At 48.2% G+C, this 19,250-nt stretch overlaps 1 protein-coding gene across 2 annotated transcripts in view; it reads left to right on the top strand.

Moving 5' to 3' along the window:
* Positions 1-801: 801 nt before the first annotated feature.
* LOC117732568 (transcription initiation factor TFIID subunit 4-like) overlaps positions 802-19,250 on the top strand; it is a 33,238-nt gene continuing 14,789 nt past the window's right edge. The window contains exons 1-9 of one of the 2 annotated variants that reach the window (XM_034535586.1): positions 802-1,824; positions 9,857-10,020; positions 10,565-10,639; positions 10,753-10,920; positions 11,008-11,130; positions 11,360-11,449; positions 16,213-16,398; positions 16,891-16,957; positions 19,063-19,168. In XM_034535586.1, the coding sequence (XP_034391477.1) occupies positions 843-1,824; positions 9,857-10,020; positions 10,565-10,639; positions 10,753-10,920; positions 11,008-11,130; positions 11,360-11,449; positions 16,213-16,398; positions 16,891-16,957; positions 19,063-19,168 (1,961 nt within the window). In that variant the 5' untranslated portion in view covers positions 802-842. The remainder of the gene's footprint in view (positions 1,825-9,856; positions 10,021-10,564; positions 10,640-10,752; positions 10,921-11,007; positions 11,131-11,359; positions 11,450-16,212; positions 16,399-16,890; positions 16,958-19,062; positions 19,169-19,250) is intronic. The other variant, XM_034535587.1, reaches the window with a different exon arrangement.

Below are 19,250 nucleotides of genomic sequence, written 5' to 3'. Positions count from 1 at the left end.
TAAGTACATTAAATAAGTACACTAAGTATATAGACATGTATGAGTGCAGTACCCTATGTACATTAACTAAGTACATTAACTAAGTACATTAACTAAGTACACTAAGTATATAGACGTGTATGAGTGCAGTACCCTATGTACATTAACTAAGTACATTAACTATGTACATTAACTAAGTACACTAAGTATATAGACGTGTATGAGTGCAGTACACTATGTACATTAACTAAGTACACTAAGTATATAGATGTGTATGAGTGCAGTACGCTATGTACATTAACTAAGTACATTAACTAAGTAAATTAACTAAGTACACTGTACATTAACTATGTACATTAACTAAGTACACTAAGTATATAGACGTGTATGAGTGCAGTACACTATGTACATTAACTAAGTACACTAAGTATATAGACGTGTATGAGTGCAGTACGCTATGTACATTAACTAAGTACACTAAGTATATAGACGTGTATGAGTGCAGTACGCTATGTACATTAACTAATTACATTAACTAAGTACATTAACTAAGTACACTAAGTATATAGACGTGTATGAGTGCAGTACGCTATGTACATTAACTAAGTACATTAACTAAGTACACTAAGTATATAGACGTGTATGAGTGCAGTACCCTATGTACATTAACTAAGTACATTAACTATGTACATTAACTAAGTACATTAACTAAGTACATTAACTAAGTACACTAAGTATATAGACGTGTATACACGCGCACACCGAAAGTCTATTTGTTCTATTTCTCTGCGCGAAAACAGCTCGGCTCCTCCGCGCATGCGCACATCCTAAAACCCGATTTGCACAACGGTCCAGCATCAAAGATGGCGGGAGCCTCCGACCCGCTGGAGGACATGCTCTTCACCGAGGTGGACGAGAAGGCGGTCAGCGACCTGGTGGGCTCTCTGGAGTCGCAGCTCGGAGACAGGAAAGCTTCCGCCGGTAACCGGGACGGAACGCCGCCGGCCGCCGGGCAGCTCTCCGGGAAAGCGCGCGACCGAGCGGGGTCTCCGGAGCCGCAACAAGGGCACCCCGGAGCGGGTTTAGACCCGGAACCCGGAGCGGACGAGCCGCTCTCCGGAAGAGTCCTCCCGTCCTCCGGGTCCGGGGTCCCCGCCGGAGCCGGTCCCCTGACAGCGGGAGCCCCCCCCGCCACTAACTCCTCGGTACTGGGACCCGTAACTTTGACCACCCGGTCCGCCGCAGCCAGCTTTCACCTGGCTCCGGGTCCCGTCACAGAGGCGGTCCGGACCGCTACTCCCGGACTACAAAGTTTGAACGGCGGCGCTGGAGCCGTAAAGTTGGTGAACTCTGTGCCTGCGGCGGCTCCGGGGACCGGCACGGTAATAAGCACCGGGGTCTCCACGGTGGCGGCTCCGGCCGGCCACCTGCAGAGACACCCCAGTACAGTGGCCCAGAACGGAGTTGACCCCAAGGGTGCCCCCCCCAGCCCACAGGTGGTGAACCACAGCACCCCTCTGATGCACCCCAAGGTGCTGGTGCCGAGCCAGCCCCAAGTCATCCTGACCAGCACCCCCCCGGCCGCTGCAGCCCAGCCACACGTCGGCCAAACCGGGGCCAGTACGGCTGCCGTGACCCTGAAGCCAGCGGTGAACGGCGTGGGTCAGCCCCCCATGGCCGTGATGAGGCCCCCGGGGGCCCCCCTGGTGACCGCATCCATCCAGCAGCAGAGACCCGGACTTGTGGCGAGCGCCCCCCGAGCGGCGGCTCCTCAGCCCCCCCTGGCCGTCCGGCCCCAGCAGCAGACCACCATCCAGCTGCCCCCCGGATTCTCCATGCCTCCAGGTGAGTACGCCTGCATCTGGTCCCATTCAGAGAGACAGACACCTGGTTAACAGAGAGGACACCTGGTAAACAGAGACATACACCTAGTAAACAGAGATAAGGACAGACAGACAGACACCTGGTTAACAGAGAGACAGACACCTGGTAAACAGAGACAGACACCTGGTTAACAGAGAGACAGACACCTGGTTAACAGAGACACACACCTGGTAAACAGAGAGACACACACCTGGTAAACAGAGAGACAGACACCTGGTTAACAGAGAGACAGACACCTGGTTAACAGAGAGACAGACACCTGGTAAACAGAGAGGCAGACACCTGGTAAACAGAGAGACAGACACCTGGTGAACAGAGAGACAGACACCTGGTTAACAGAGAGACAGACACCTGGTTAACAGAGAGACAGACACCTGGTTAACAGAGAGACAGACACCTGGTAAACAGAGAGGCAGACACCTGGTAAACAGAGAGACAGACACCTGGTGAACAGAGAGACATACACCTGGTTAACAGAGAGACATACACCTGGTTAACAGAGAGACAGACACCTGGTTAACAGAGAGACAGACACCTGGTTAACAGAGAGACAGACAGACAGACACCTGGTTAACAGAGAGACAGACACCTGGTAAACAGAGAGACAGACACCTGGTAAACAGAGAGACAGACAGACAGACACCTGGTAAACAGAGACAGACACCTGGTTAACAGAGAGACATACACCTGGTAAACAGAGAGGCAGACAGACAGACACCTGGTAAACAGAGAGACAGACACCTGGTTAACAGAGACACACACCTGGTAAACAGAGAGACACACACCTGGTAAACAGAGAGACAGACACCTGGTTAACAGAGAGACAGACACCTGGTTAACAGAGAGACAGACACCTGGTAAACAGAGAGGCAGACACCTGGTAAACAGAGAGACAGACACCTGGTGAACAGAGAGACATACACCTGGTTAACAGAGAGACATACACCTGGTTAACAGAGAGACAGACACCTGGTTAACAGAGAGACAGACACCTGGTTAACAGAGAGACAGACAGACAGACACCTGGTTAACAGAGAGACAGACACCTGGTAAACAGAGAGACAGACACCTGGTAAACAGAGAGACAGACAGACAGACACCTGGTTAACAGAGAGACAGACACCTGGTAAACAGAGAGGCAGACAGACAGACACCTGGTAAACAGAGAGACAGACACCTGGTAAACAGAGAGACAGACACCTGGTTAACAGAGAGACAGACGCCTGGTTAACAGAGAGACAGACACATGGTAAACAGAGACATACACCTGGTTAACAGAGAGACAGACACCTGGTAAACAGAGACAGACACCTGGTTAACAGAGAGACAGACACCTGGTAAACAGAGAGACAGACACTTGGTTAACAGAGAGACAGACACCTGGTAAACAGAGAGACAGACACATGGTAAACAGAGACAGACACCTGGTTAACAGAGACAGACACCTGGTAAACAGAGACATACACCTGGTAAACAGAGAGACAGACACCTGGTAAACAGAGAGACAGACACCTGGTAAACAGAGACATACACCTGGTTAACAGAGAGACAGACACCTGGTAAACAGAGAGGCAGACACCTGGTAAACAGAGAGACAGACAACTGGTAAACAGAGAGACAGACAACTGGTAAACAGAGAGACAGACACCTGGTGAACAGAGAGACATACACCTGGTTAACAGAGAGACATACACCTGGTTAACAGAGAGACAGACACCTGGTTAACAGAGAGACATACACCTGGTTAACAGAGAGACACACACCTGGTAAACAGAGAGACAGACAGACAGACACCTGGTTAACAGAGAGACAGACACCTGGTAAACAGAGAGACAGACACCTGGTAAACAGAGAGACAGACACCTGGTTAACAGAGAGACAGACGCCTGGTTAACAGAGAGACAGACACATGGTAAACAGAGACAGACACCTGGTTAACAGAGAGACAGACACCTGGTAAACAGAGACAGACACCTGGTTAACAGAGAGACAGACACCTGGTAAACAGAGAGACAGACACTTGGTTAACAGAGAGACAGACACCTGGTTAACAGAGAGACAGACACATGGTAAACAGAGACAGACACCTGGTTAACAGAGACAGACACCTGGTAAACAGAGACAGACACCTGGTAAACAGAGACAGACACCTGGTAAACAGAGACAGACACCTGGTAAACAGAGACAGACACCTGGTTAACACAGAGACAGACACCTGGTTAACAGAGAGACAGACACCTGGTTAACAGAGAGACAGACACCTGGTAAACAGAGAGACAGACACCTGGTTAACAGAGAGACAGACAGACCTGGTAAACAGAGAGACAGACACCTGGTAAACAGAGACAGACACCTGGTTAACAGAGAGACAGACACCTGGTAAACAGAGACATACACCTGGTTAACAGAGAGACAGACACCTGGTTAACAGAGAGACAGACACCTGGTAAACAGAGAGACAGACACCTGGTTAACAGAGAGATAGACACCTGGTAAACAGAGACATACACCTGGTTAACAGAGAGACAGACACCTGGTAAACAGAGACAGACAACTGGTAAACAGAGAGACAGACACCTGGTAAACAGAGAGACAGACACCTGGTAAACAGAGAGACAGACACCTGGTAAACAGAGAGACATACACCTGGTAAACAGAGAGACAGACACCTGGTTAACAGAGAGACAGACACCTGGTAAACAGAGAGACATACACCTGGTTAACAGAGAGACATACACCTGGTAAACAGAGAGACATACACCTGGTAAACAGAGAGACATACACCTGGTAAACAGAGAGACAGACAGACAGACACCTGGTTAACAGAGAGACAGACACCTGGTAAACAGAGAGACAGACATACAGACACCTGGTTAACAGAGAGACAGACACCTGGTAAACAGAGACAGACACCTGGTTAACAGAGAGACAGACACCTGGTAAACAGAGAGACAGACACTTGGTTAACAGAGAGACAGACACCTGGTAAACAGAGAGACAGACACATGGTAAACAGAGACAGACACCTGGTTAACAGAGACAGACACCTGGTAAACAGAGACATACACCTGGTAAACAGAGAGACAGACACCTGGTAAACAGAGAGACAGACACCTGGTAAACAGAGACATACACCTGGTTAACAGAGAGACAGACACCTGGTAAACAGAGAGGCAGACACCTGGTAAACAGAGAGACAGACAACTGGTAAACAGAGAGACAGACAACTGGTAAACAGAGAGACAGACACCTGGTGAACAGAGAGACATACACCTGGTTAACAGAGAGACATACACCTGGTTAACAGAGAGACAGACACCTGGTTAACAGAGAGACATACACCTGGTTAACAGAGAGACACACACCTGGTAAACAGAGAGACAGACAGACAGACACCTGGTTAACAGAGAGACAGACACCTGGTAAACAGAGAGACAGACACCTGGTAAACAGAGAGACAGACACCTGGTTAACAGAGAGACAGACGCCTGGTTAACAGAGAGACAGACACATGGTAAACAGAGACAGACACCTGGTTAACAGAGAGACAGACACCTGGTAAACAGAGACAGACACCTGGTTAACAGAGAGACAGACACCTGGTAAACAGAGAGACAGACACTTGGTTAACAGAGAGACAGACACCTGGTTAACAGAGAGACAGACACATGGTAAACAGAGACAGACACCTGGTTAACAGAGACAGACACCTGGTAAACAGAGACAGACACCTGGTAAACAGAGACAGACACCTGGTAAACAGAGACAGACACCTGGTAAACAGAGACAGACACCTGGTTAACACAGAGACAGACACCTGGTTAACAGAGAGACAGACACCTGGTTAACAGAGAGACAGACACCTGGTAAACAGAGAGACAGACACCTGGTTAACAGAGAGACAGACAGACCTGGTAAACAGAGAGACAGACACCTGGTAAACAGAGACAGACACCTGGTTAACAGAGAGACAGACACCTGGTAAACAGAGACATACACCTGGTTAACAGAGAGACAGACACCTGGTTAACAGAGAGACAGACACCTGGTAAACAGAGAGACAGACACCTGGTTAACAGAGAGATAGACACCTGGTAAACAGAGACATACACCTGGTTAACAGAGAGACAGACACCTGGTAAACAGAGACAGACAACTGGTAAACAGAGAGACAGACACCTGGTAAACAGAGAGACAGACACCTGGTAAACAGAGAGACAGACACCTGGTAAACAGAGAGACATACACCTGGTAAACAGAGAGACAGACACCTGGTTAACAGAGAGACAGACACCTGGTAAACAGAGAGACATACACCTGGTTAACAGAGAGACATACACCTGGTAAACAGAGAGACATACACCTGGTAAACAGAGAGACATACACCTGGTAAACAGAGAGACAGACAGACAGACACCTGGTTAACAGAGAGACAGACACCTGGTAAACAGAGAGACAGACATACAGACACCTGGTTAACAGAGAGACAGACAGACACCTGGTTAACAGAGAGACAGACACCTGGTAAACAGAGAGGCAGACAGACAGACACCTGGTAAACAGAGAGACAGACAGACACACCTGGTTAACAGAGAGACAGACAGACACCTGGTTAACAGAGATACAGACAGACACCTGGTTAACAGAGAGACAGACAGACACCTGGTTAACAGAGAGACAGACACCTGGTAAACAGAGAGACAGACAGACAGACACCTGGTTAACAGAGAGACAGACACCTGGTAAACAGAGAGGCAGACAGACACACCTGGTTAACAGAGAGACAGACAGACACCTGGTTAACAGAGAGACAGACACCTGGTAAACAGAGAGACAGACAGACACCTGGTAAACAGAGAGACAGACAGACACCTGGTTAACAGAGAGACAGACAGACACCTGGTAAACAGAGAGACAGACAGACAGACACCTGGTTAACAGAGAGACAGACACCTGGTAAACAGAGAGGCAGACAGACACACCTGGTTAACAGAGAGACAGACAGACACCTGGTTAACAGAGAGACAGACACCTGGTAAACAGAGAGACAGACAGACACCTGGTTAACAGAGAGACAGACACCTGGTAAACAGAGAGACAGACAGACAGACACCTGGTTAACAGAGAGACAGACACCTGGTAAACAGAGAGGCAGACAGACAGACACCTGGTAAACAGAGAGACAGACACCTGGTAAACAGAGAGGCAGACAGACACACCTGGTTAACAGAGAGACAGACAGACACCTGGTTAACAGAGATACAGACAGACACCTGGTTAACAGAGAGACAGACACCTGGTTAACAGAGAGACAGACAGACACCTGGTTAACAGAGAGACAGACACCTGGTTAACAGAGAGACAGACAGACACCTGGTAAACAGAGAGGCAGACAGACACACCTGGTTAACAGAGAGACAGACAGACAGACACCTGGTTAACAGAGAGACAGACACCTGGTAAACAGAGAGACAGACAGACACCTGGTTAACAGAGAGACAGACAGACACCTGGTAAACAGAGAGGCAGACAGACACACCTGGTAAACAGAGAGACAGACACCTGGTAAACAGAGACAGACAGACACCTGGTAAACAGAGAGGCAGACAGACACACCTGGTTAACAGAGAGACAGACAGACACCTGGTTAACAGAGATACAGACAGACACCTGGTTAACAGAGAGACAGACACCTGGTAAACAGAGAGGCAGACAGACACACCTGGTTAACAGAGAGACAGACAGACACCTGGTTAACAGAGAGACATACAGACACCTGGTAAACAGAGAGACAGACAGACACACCTGGTAAACAGAGAGACAGACACACCTGGTAAACAGAGAGACAGACAGACACCTGGTTAACAGAGAGACAGACAGACACACCTGGTTAACAGAGAGACAGACACCTGGTAAACAGAGAGACAGACAGACACCTGGTAAACAGGGAGACAGACAGACACACCTGGTAAACAGAGAGACAGACACCTGGTAAACAGAGAGACAGACAGACACACCTGGTTAACAGAGAGACAGACAGACACCTGGTAAACAGAGAGACAGACAGACACCTGGTAAACAGACAGACAGACAGACAGACACCTGATAAACAGACAGACAGACACCTGGTAAACAGAGAGACAGACAGACACACCTGGTTAACAGAGAGACAGACATACACACCTGGTTAACAGAGAGACAGACACCTGGTAAACAGAGAGACAGACAGACACACCTGGTAAACAGAGAGACAGACACCTGGTAAACAGAGAGACAGACACCTGGTAAACAGAGAGACAGACAGACAGACACCTGGTAAACAGAGAGACAGACATACACCTGGTTAACAGAGAGACAGACATACACACACCTGGTTAACAGAGAGACAGACATACACACACCTGGTAAACAGAGAGACAGACACCTGGTAAACAGAGAGACAGACACCTGATAAACAGACAGACAGACACCTGGTAAACAGAGAGACAGACACCTGATAAACAGAGAGACATACACCTGGTAAACAGAGAGACAGACAGACACACCTGGTTAACAGAGAGACAGACATACACACCTGGTTAACAGAGAGACAGACACCTGGTAAACAGAGAGACAGACAGACACACCTGGTAAACAGAGAGACAGACACCTGGTAAACAGAGAGACAGACACCTGGTAAACAGAGAGACAGACAGACAGACACCTGGTAAACAGAGAGACAGACATACACACACCTGGTTAACAGAGAGACAGACACCTGGTAAACAGAGAGACAGACAGACACCTGGTAAACAGAGAGACAGACACCTGGTAAACAGGGAGACAGACAGACACACCTGGTAAACAGAGAGACAGACAGACACCTGGTAAACAGAGAGACAGACAGACACCTGGTTAACAGAGAGAAGGACAGACACCTGGTAAACAGAGAGACAGACACCTGGTTAACAGAGAGACAGACACCTGGTTAACAGAGAGACAGACATACACACACCTGGTTAACAGAGACAGACACCTGGTAAACAGAGAGACAGACATACACACACCTGGTATACAGAGAGACAGACAGACACCTGGTTAACAGAGAGAAGGACAGACACCTGGTAAACAGAGAGACAGACACCCGGTAAACAGAGAGACAGACACCTGGTAAACAGAGAGACAGACAGACAGACAGACACCTGGTAAACAGAGACACAGAAAGACACCTGGTTAACAGAGAGACAGACACCTGGTTAACAGAGAGACAGACACCTGGTAAACAGAGAGACATACACCTGGTAAACAGAGAGACAGACAGACAGACACCTGGTTAACAGAGAGACAGACACCTGGTAAACAGAGAGACAGACAGACACCTGGTTAACAGAGAGACAGACAGACCTGGTAAACAGAGAGACAGACACCTGGTTAACAGAGAGACAGACAGACAGACACCTGGTAAACAGAGAGACAGACAGACACCTGGTAAACAGGGAGACAGACAGACACCTGGTTAACAGAGAGACAGACAGACACCTGGTAAACAGGGAGACAGACAGACACCTGGTTAACAGAGAGAAGGACAGACACCTGGTAAACAGAGAGACAGACAGACACCTGGTAAACAGGGAGACAGACAGACACCTCGTTAACAGAGAGAAGGACAGACACCTGGTAAACAGGGAGACAGACACCTGGTTAACAGAGAGACAGACACCTGGTTAACAGAGAGACAGACACCTGGTTAACAGAGAGACAGACACCTGGTTAACAGAGAGGCAGACAGACAGACAGACACCTGGTAAACAGAGAGACAGACAGACACCTGGTAAACAGGGAGACAGACAGACACCTGGTTAACAGAGAGAAGGACAGACACCTGGTTAACAGAGAGACAGACAGACCTGGTAAACAGAGAGACAGACAGACACACCTGGTTAACAGAGAGACAGACAGACAGACAGACACCTGGTTATCTCTGAGGTCAGATGATGCTTCCTGTGTTCTTTAGGTATGGTTCTGGTCCGGACTGAGACGGGTCAGCTGGTGATGGTCCCTCAGCAGGTTCTGGCTCAGGCTCAGGCCAAGACCCAACAGGGTCAAGCGGTGGCCAACATCAGCCAGAGGCCCGCCACACCGACCGCCGGGACCACCATCCGGGTCAGCGCCGCCACGGTAGGTCTGGACCCTGTGGGGGTCTCCGGTCTTCATCCAGTCTGCAGCATCACCAACACACCTGAGACCCACACACGCACACACACGCACACACACACACTTGAGACACACACACGCACACACACACACCTTCTGCCTTTTTCAGCTGATTTCCAGTCAGTGGTCCAGTTTATTTCTTAATTTATAACTTCAATCATTATGAAGATTATCAATGTCAAGATCATCAATAGCTGATTGAACCTGATGTTTGGTGTCTTTATGTAAACTTAAAGCTGCAAATGTATTGTAATGTATTCCCATGATGCTTTGCTGCACATGTAAAGGGTTCCCATGATGCTTTGCTGCATTATGTAAAGGGTTCCCATGATGCTTTGCTGCACATGGAAAGGGTTCCCATGATGCTTTGCTGCATATGTAAAGGGTTCCCATGTTGCTTTGCTGCACATGTAAAGGGTTCCCATGATGCTTTGCTGCATTATGTAAAGGGTTCCCACGATGCTTTGCTGCAGTGTAACGTGTTATTCTCCCTCCCTGTCGTCTGCAGGCTCCTCAGACGGTTCGCCTGGCGTCCCCCGCTCAGACCAGAATGGTTCAGCCTCCATCCACCACGACCGTACAGGTGTGTCCTCTGTCCTTCTCCTCTCATGTGACCGTGTGATCATGTGACCGTGTGATCATGTGACCGTGTGATCAGGTTACCGTGTGATCAGGTGACCGTGTGACGTGTTGCAGAAGACCATCACGGTGTCCCCCGGTGGAGCGGCGGTGTCTGTGAAGATGCTCCCCCCTCAGAAGGCCCAGACGGTGATCACGGCGGGGGGGGTGCCGGTGTCAAAGCCCGTCGGAGTACCGTCCACCCCCCCCTCCATGCCGGCTGCCAGAGTCTCTGTGGTGTCCCAGGTCTGTCCCCGGCTTGGTTCCTCGGTTCTCTGTCCTCTCTACAGCGAGGAGACACCTGTGTGACCAACTTTGTTACCATGCCAACAGGAGATGCAGGAAAATGTGAAGAAGTGTAAGAACTTCCTGGCGACGCTCATCAAGCTGGCGTCTCACAACTCCCCCTCCCCCGACACCTCGAAGAATGTGAAGGCCCTGGTGCAGGACCTGCTCGTAAGACCGTTATTTATTATTTAGAATTATTATAAATATATCATTATATTTTATTATTATTAGGTTATTTATAATGTGAAGGCCCTGGTGCAGACCTGCTCGTATTATATACATTGTATATAGAATTATTATGAAATATTATTTATGATATTTAATGTGCAAGAACTGCTGGTGAGCTTGATTATATTATTATATGTTTGTTATTAACTGGAGTTCTGTGTTTGTTCAGGATGCAAAGATTGAACCTGAGGAGTTCACCAGTCGTCTGCAGGCTGAGCTGAAGTCCTCTCCACAGCCCTACCTCATCCCCTTCCTCAAGGTACAAGTACTACTACTGTACTACTGTCCTCTCCACAGCCCTACCTCATCCCCTTCCTCAAGGTACAAGTACTACTACTGTACTACTGTCCTCTCCACAGCCCTACCTCATCCCCTTCCTCAAGGTACAAGTACTACTACTGTACTACTGTCCTCTCCACAGCCCTACCTCATCCCCTTCCTCGAGGTACAAGTACTACTACTGTACTACTGTCCTCTCCACAGCACTACCTCATCCCCTTCCTCGAGGTACAAGTACTACTACTGTCCTCTCCACAGCCCTACCTCATCCCCTTCCTCAAGGTACAAGTACTACTACTGTACTACTGTCCTCTCCACAGCCCTACCTCATCCCCTTCCTCAAGGTACAAGTACTACTACTGTACTACTGTCCTCTCCACAGCCCTACCTCATCCCCTTCCTCAAGGTACAAGTACTACTACTGTACTACTGTCCTCTCCACAGCCCTACCTCATCCCCTTCCTCAAGGTACAAGTACTACTACTGTACTACTGTCCTCTCCACAGCCCTACCTCATCCCCTTCCTCGAGGTACAAGTACTACTACTGTACTACTGTCCTCTCCACAGCCCTACCTCATCCCCTTCCTCAAGGTACAAGTACTACTACTGTACTTCTGTCCTCTCCACAGCCCTACCTCATCCCCTTCCTCGAGGTACAAGTACTACTACTGTACTACTGTCCTCTCCACAGCACTACCTCATCCCCTTCCTCGAGGTACAAGTACTACTACTGTCCTCTCCACAGCCCTACCTCATCCCCTTCCTCGAGGTACAAGTACTACTACTGTACTACTGTCCTCTCCACAGCCCTACCTCATCCCCTTCCTCGAGGTACAAGTACTACTACTGTACTACTGTCCTCTCCACAGCCCTACCTCATCCCCTTCCTCGAGGTACAAGTACTACTACTGTACTACTGTCCTCTCCACAGCCCTACCTCATCCCCTTCCTCGAGGTACAAGTACTACTACTGTACTCCTGTCCTCTCCACAGCCCTACCTCATCCCCTTCCTCGAGGTACAAGTACTACTACCGTACTACTGTCCTCTCCACAGCCCTACCTCATCCCCTTCCTCGAGGTACAAGTACTACTACCGTACTACTGTCCTCTCCACAGCCCTACCTAATCCCCTTCCTCGAGGTACAAGTACTACTACCGTACTACTGTCCTCTCCACAGCCCTACCTCATCCCCTTCCTCGAGGTACAAGTACTACTACCGTACTACTGTCCTCTCCACAGCCCTACCTCATCCCCTTCCTCGAGGTACAAGTACTACTACCGTACTACTGTCCTCTCCACAGCCCTACCTCATCCCCTTCCTTGAGGTACAAGTACTACTACTGTCCTCTCCACAGCCCTACCTCATCCCCTTCCTCAAGGTACAAGTACTACTACTGTACTACTGTCCTCTCCACAGCACTACCTCATCCCCTTCCTCGAGGTACAAGTACTACTACTGTCCTCTCCACAGCCCTACCTCATCCCCTTCCTCAAGGTACAAGTACTACTACTGTACTACTGTCCTCTCCACAGCCCTACCTCATCCCCTTCCTCAAGGTACAAGTACTACTACTGTACTACTGTCCTCTCCACAGCCCTACCTCATCCCCTTCCTCAAGGTACAAGTACTACTACTGTACTACTGTCCTCTCCACAGCCCTACCTCATCCCCTTCCTCAAGGTACAAGTACTACTACTGTACTACTGTCCTCTCCACAGCCCTACCTCATCCCCTTCCTCGAGGTACAAGTACTACTACTGTACTACTGTCCTCTCCACAGCCCTACCTCATCCCCTTCCTCAAGGTACAAGTACTACTACTGTACTACTGTCCTCTCCACAGCCCTACCTCATCCCCTTCCTCGAGGTACAAGTACTACTACTGTACTACTGTCCTCTCCACAGCACTACCTCATCCCCTTCCTCGAGGTACAAGTACTACTACTGTCCTCTCCACAGCCCTACCTCATCCCCTTCCTCGAGGTACAAGTACTACTACTGTACTACTGTCCTCTCCACAGCCCTACCTCATCCCCTTCCTCGAGGTACAAGTACTACTACTGTACTACTGTCCTCTCCACAGCCCTACCTCATCCCCTTCCTCGAGGTACAAGTACTACTACTGTACTACTGTCCTCTCCACAGCCCTACCTCATCCCCTTCCTCGAGGTACAAGTACTACTACTGTACTCCTGTCCTCTCCACAGCCCTACCTCATCCCCTTCCTCGAGGTACAAGTACTACTACCGTACTACTGTCCTCTCCACAGCCCTACCTCATCCCCTTCCTCGAGGTACAAGTACTACTACCGTACTACTGTCCTCTCCACAGCCCTACCTAATCCCCTTCCTCGAGGTACAAGTACTACTACCGTACTACTGTCCTCTCCACAGCCCTACCTCATCCCCTTCCTTGAGGTACAAGTACTACTACCGTACTACTGTCCTCTCCACAGCCCTACCTCATCCCCTTCCTCGAGGTACAAGTACTACTACCGTACTACTGTCCTCTCCACAGCCCTACCTCATCCCCTTCCTCGAGGTACAAGTACTACTACCGTACTACTGTCCTCTCCACAGCCCTACCTCATCCCCTTCCTCGAGGTACAAGTACTACTACCGTACTACTGTCCTCTCCACAGCCCTACCTCATCCCCTTCCTCGAGGTACAAGTACTACTACCGTACTACTGTCCTCTCCACAGCCCTACCTCATCCCCTTCCTCAAGGTACAAGTACTACTACGGTACTACTGTCCTCTCCACAGCCCTACCTCATCCCCTTCCTCGAGGTACAAGTACTACTACCGTACTACTGTCCTCTCCACAGCCCTACCTCATCCCCTTCCTCGAGGTACAAGTACTACTACCGTACTACTGTCCTCTCCACAGCCCTACCTCATCCCCTTCCTCGAGGTACAAGTACTACTACCGTACTACTGTCCTCTCCACAGCCCTACCTCATCCCCTTCCTCGAGGTACAAGTACTACTACCGTACTACTGTCCTCTCCACAGCCCTACCTCATCCCCTTCCTCGAGGTACAAGTACTACTACCGTACTACTGTCCTCTCCACAGCCCTACCTCATCCCCTTCCTCGAGGTACAAGTACTACTACCGTACTACTGTCCTCTCCACAGCCCTACCTCATCCCCTTCCTCGAGGTACAAGTACTACTACCGTACTACTGTCCTCTCCACAGCCCTACCTCATCCCCTTCCTCGAGGTACAAGTACTACTACTGTCCTCTCCACAGCCCTACCTAATCCCCTTCCTCGAGGTACACGTACTACTACCGTACTACTGTCCTCTCCACAGCCCTACCTAATCCCCTTCTTCGAGGTACAAGTACTACTACTGTACTACTGTCCTCTCCACAGCCCTACCTCATCCCCTTCCTCGAGGTACAAGTACTACTACTGTACTACTGTCCTCTCCACAGCCCTACCTCATCCCCTTCCTCGAGGTACAAGTACTACTACTGTACTACTGTCCTCTCCACAGCCCTACCTCATCCCCTTCCTCAAGTACAAGTACTACTACCGTACTACTGTCCTCTCCACAGCCCTACCTAATCCCCTTCCTCAAGGTACACGTACTACTACTGTACTACTGTCCTCTCCACAGCCCTACCTCATCCCCTTCCTCAACGTACAAGTACTACTACCGTACTACTGTCCTCTCCACAGCCCTAACTCATCCCCTTCCTCAAGGTACAAGTACTACTACCGTACTACTGTCCTCTCCACAGCCCTACCTAATCCCCTTCCTCGAGGTAGAAGTACTACTACTGTACTACTGTCCTCTCCACAGCCCTACCTCATCCCCTTCCTCAAGGTACAAGTACTACTACTGTACTACTGTCCTCTCCACAGCCCTACCTCATCCCCTTCCTCAACGTACAAGTACTACTACTGTCCTCTCCACAGCCCTACCTCATCCCCTTCCTCAACGTACAAGTACTACTACCGTACTACTGTCCTCTCCACAGCCCTACCTCATCCCCTTCCTCAACGTACAAGTACTACTACCGTACTACTGTCCTCTCCACAGCCCTAACTCATCCCCTTCCTCAAGGTACAAGTACTACTACTGTACTACTGTCCTCTCCACAGCCCTACCTTATCCCCTTCCTCGAGGTACAAGTACTACTACTGTACTACTGTCCTCTCCACAGCCCTACCTCATCCCCTTCCTCGAGGTACAAGTACTACTACTGTACTACTGTCCTCTCCACAGCCCTACCTAATCCCCTTCCTCGAGGTAGAAGTACTACTACTGTACTACTGTCCTCTCCACAGCCCTACCTCATCCCCTTCCTCAAGGTACAAGTACTACTACTGTACTACTGTCCTCTCCACAGCCCTACCTCATCCCCTTCCTCAAGGTACAAGTACTACTACTGTACTACTGTCCTCTCCACAGCCCTACCTCATCCCCTTCCTCAACGTACAAGTACTACTACTGTACTACTGTCCTCTCCACAGCCCTACCTCATCCCCTTCCTCAAGGTACAAGTACTACTACTGTACTACTGTCCTCTCCACAGCCCTACCTCATCCCCTTCCTCAACGTACAAGTACTACTACTGTACTACTGTCCTCTCCACAGCCCTACCTAATCCCCTTCCTCAAGGTACACGTACTAGAAGTACTACTACTGTTCTACATGTATATATCTATTAGTATTTTTTCGGTCTTGTCTGACGTGTGTTGTTGTTGTACAACCCCACCCCCCCCTCAGAAAAGCCTCCCCGCTCTGCGTCAGTCTCTGCTCAGCAACCAGCAGTCTCTGGTGACCCCTGGTACCTCGGCCCCAATCCCAATGACCCCTCCCCCGATGGCCCCCGGCTCCATCGCCGCCATCAGGCCGCGGCTGCCTATCAGTCCAGCTGGCGTCAGACTGAACACGCCGATCACCAACGCCATGGTAGTGTGTGTGTGTGTGTGTGTGTGTGTGTGTGTGTGTGTGTGTGTGTGTGTGTGTGTGTGTGTGTGTGTGTGTGTGTGTGTGTGTGTGTGTGTGTGTGTGTGTGTGTGTGTGTGTGTGTGTGTGTGTGTGTGTGTGTGTGTGTGTGTGTGTGTGTGTGTGTGTGTGTGTGTGTGTGTGTGTGTGTGTGTGTGTGTGTGTGTGTGTGTGTTTCTCCTGGTATCCACTAGGGGCATACCTGCTGTATTATGGAGACAATGATGCTGATAATTGACATATTAACGACTGTTTTCTAACATTAAGTATTCAGAGAATAGTTCAATTTTTGAGGTTTTTACTCTTGAAGTATCTCAACAAAGTAATTTAAAGACTAAAAGCTCTGAATATTATGGAGGTTTGATCATGAAACTATTGAACTAAAATAATATACATTAATTTTCACATGTGGATTATTTGAGTAAACTAATGTTATTTATTGTGATGTTGGTTCAGGCGGTGGGCCGAGCAGCAGTCCAGAGTCGAACACCTGCTGTCTTCAGCCAGACCCTCAGACCTCAAGGTGAGTCTCTTCTTCATCATCTCCTCTTCATCATCATCTCATGTTCATCTCCTCTTCATCATCTCATGTTCATCTCCTCTTCATCATCTCATGTTCATCTCTTCTTCATCATCTCATGTTCATCTCTTCTTCATCATCTCATGTTCATCTCCTCTTCATCTCATGTTCATTTCCTCTTCATCATCTCCTCTTCATCATCTCATGTTCATCTCCTCTTCATCATCTCATGTTCATCTCTTCTTCATCATCTCATGTTCATCTCTTCTTCATCATCTCATGTTCATCTCCTCTTCATCTCATGTTCATTTCCTCTTCATCCTCTCCTCTTCATCATCATCTCATGTTCATCTCCTCTTCATCATCTCATGTTCATCTCTGCTTCATCATCTCATGTTCATCTCTTCATCATCTCATGTTCATCATCTCATGTTCATCTCCTCTTCATCATCTCATGTTCATCTCTTCTTCATCATCTCATGTTCATCTCTGCTTCATCATCTCATGTTCATCTCTTCTTCATCATCTCCTCTTCATCATCTCATGTTCATCTCCTCTTCATCTCATGTTCATTTCCTCTTCATCATCTCCTCTTCATCATCATCTCATGTTCATCTCCTCTTCATCATCTCATGTTCATCTCTGCTTCATCATCTCATGTTCATCTCTTCTTCATCATCTCATGTTCATCATCTCATGTTCATCTCCTCTTCATCATCTCATGTTCATCATCTCATGTTCATCTCTGCTTCATCATCTCATGTTCATCTCTTCTTCATCATCTCATGTTCATCATCTCATGTTCATCTCCTCTTCATCATCTCATGTTCATCATCTCATGTTCATCTCTTCTTCATCATCTCATGTTCATCATCTCATGTTCATCTCCTCTTCATCTCATGTTCATCTCTTCTTCATCATCTCGTGTTCATCTCCTCTTCATCATCTCATGTTCATCATCTCATGTTCATCTCTTCATCATCTCATGTTCATCTCCTCTTCATCTCATGTTCATCATCTCATGTTCATCTCATGTTCATCATCTCCTCTTCATCATCTCATGTTCATCTCCTCTTCATCATCTCATGTTCATCTCCTCTTCATCTCATGTTCATCTCTTCTTCATCATCTCGTGTTCATCTCCTCTTCATCATCTCATGTTCATCATCTCATGTTCATCTCTTCTTCATCATCTCATGTTCATCATCTCTTCATCATCTCATGTTCATCATCTCATGTTCATCTCCTCTTCATCATCTCATGTTCATCTCCTCTTCATCATCTCATTTTCATCATCTCTTCATCATCTCATGTTCATCATCTCATGTTCATCTCCTCTTCATCATCTCATGTTCATCTCCTCTTCATCATCTCATGTTCATCATCTCTTCATCATCTCATGTTCATCATCTCTTCATCATCTCATGTTCATCATCTCGTGTTCATCTCCTCTTCATCATCTCATGTTCATCTCCTCTTCATCATCTCGTGTTCATCTCCTCTTCATCATCTCTTGTTCATCTCCTCTTCATCATCTCATGTTCATCATCTCTTCATCTCATGTTCATCATCTCTTCATCATCTCATGTTCATCATCTCACGTTCATCATCTCATGTTCATCTCCTCTTCATCATCTCACGTTCATCATCTCATGTTCATCTCCTCTTCATCATCTCGTGTTCATCTCCTCTTCATCATCTCATGTTCATCTCCTCTTCATCATCTCGTGTTCATCTCCTCTTCATCATCTCTTGTTCATCTCCTCTTCATCATCTCATGTTCATCATCTCTTCATCTCATGTTCATCATCTCATGTTCATCTCCTCTTCATCATCTCGTGTTCATCTCCTCTTCATCATCTCATGTTCATCTCCTCTTCATCTCGTGTTCATCTCCTCTTCATCATCTCGTGTTCATCTCCTCTTCATCATCTCATGTTCATCTCCTCTTCATCATCTCGTGTTCATCTCCTCTTCATCATCTCATGTTCATCTCCTCTTCATCATCTCATGTTCATCTCCTCTTCATCATCTCATGTTCATCATCTCTTCATCTGTGTTATGCTTTCTGTCAACTGATCATTATTAATATGAAATGTTCTCTTCAGGAACACTTGTCAGAGGACCCACAACTATAATCAATAAAAGTCCTTTGAACTTGGCAGCGCAAGCCAATCAGAGGAAGCTGAGCGACCCGGGGGGCGGGACATTCAGGTGAAGTGTGATCTCATAGGCCGGACTTTTCACCGAAAATCTGGTTCACTTGTTTGAAACGTAGCAAAGATTCAAAGTGATT

The sequence above is a fragment of the Cyclopterus lumpus genome, chromosome 6 (genome assembly GCF_009769545.1).
Source record: "Cyclopterus lumpus isolate fCycLum1 chromosome 6, fCycLum1.pri, whole genome shotgun sequence".
NCBI classification, from domain to species: Eukaryota; Metazoa; Chordata; class Actinopteri; order Perciformes; family Cyclopteridae; genus Cyclopterus; species Cyclopterus lumpus.
This window is presented reverse-complemented; position numbering and strand designations above follow the sequence as displayed.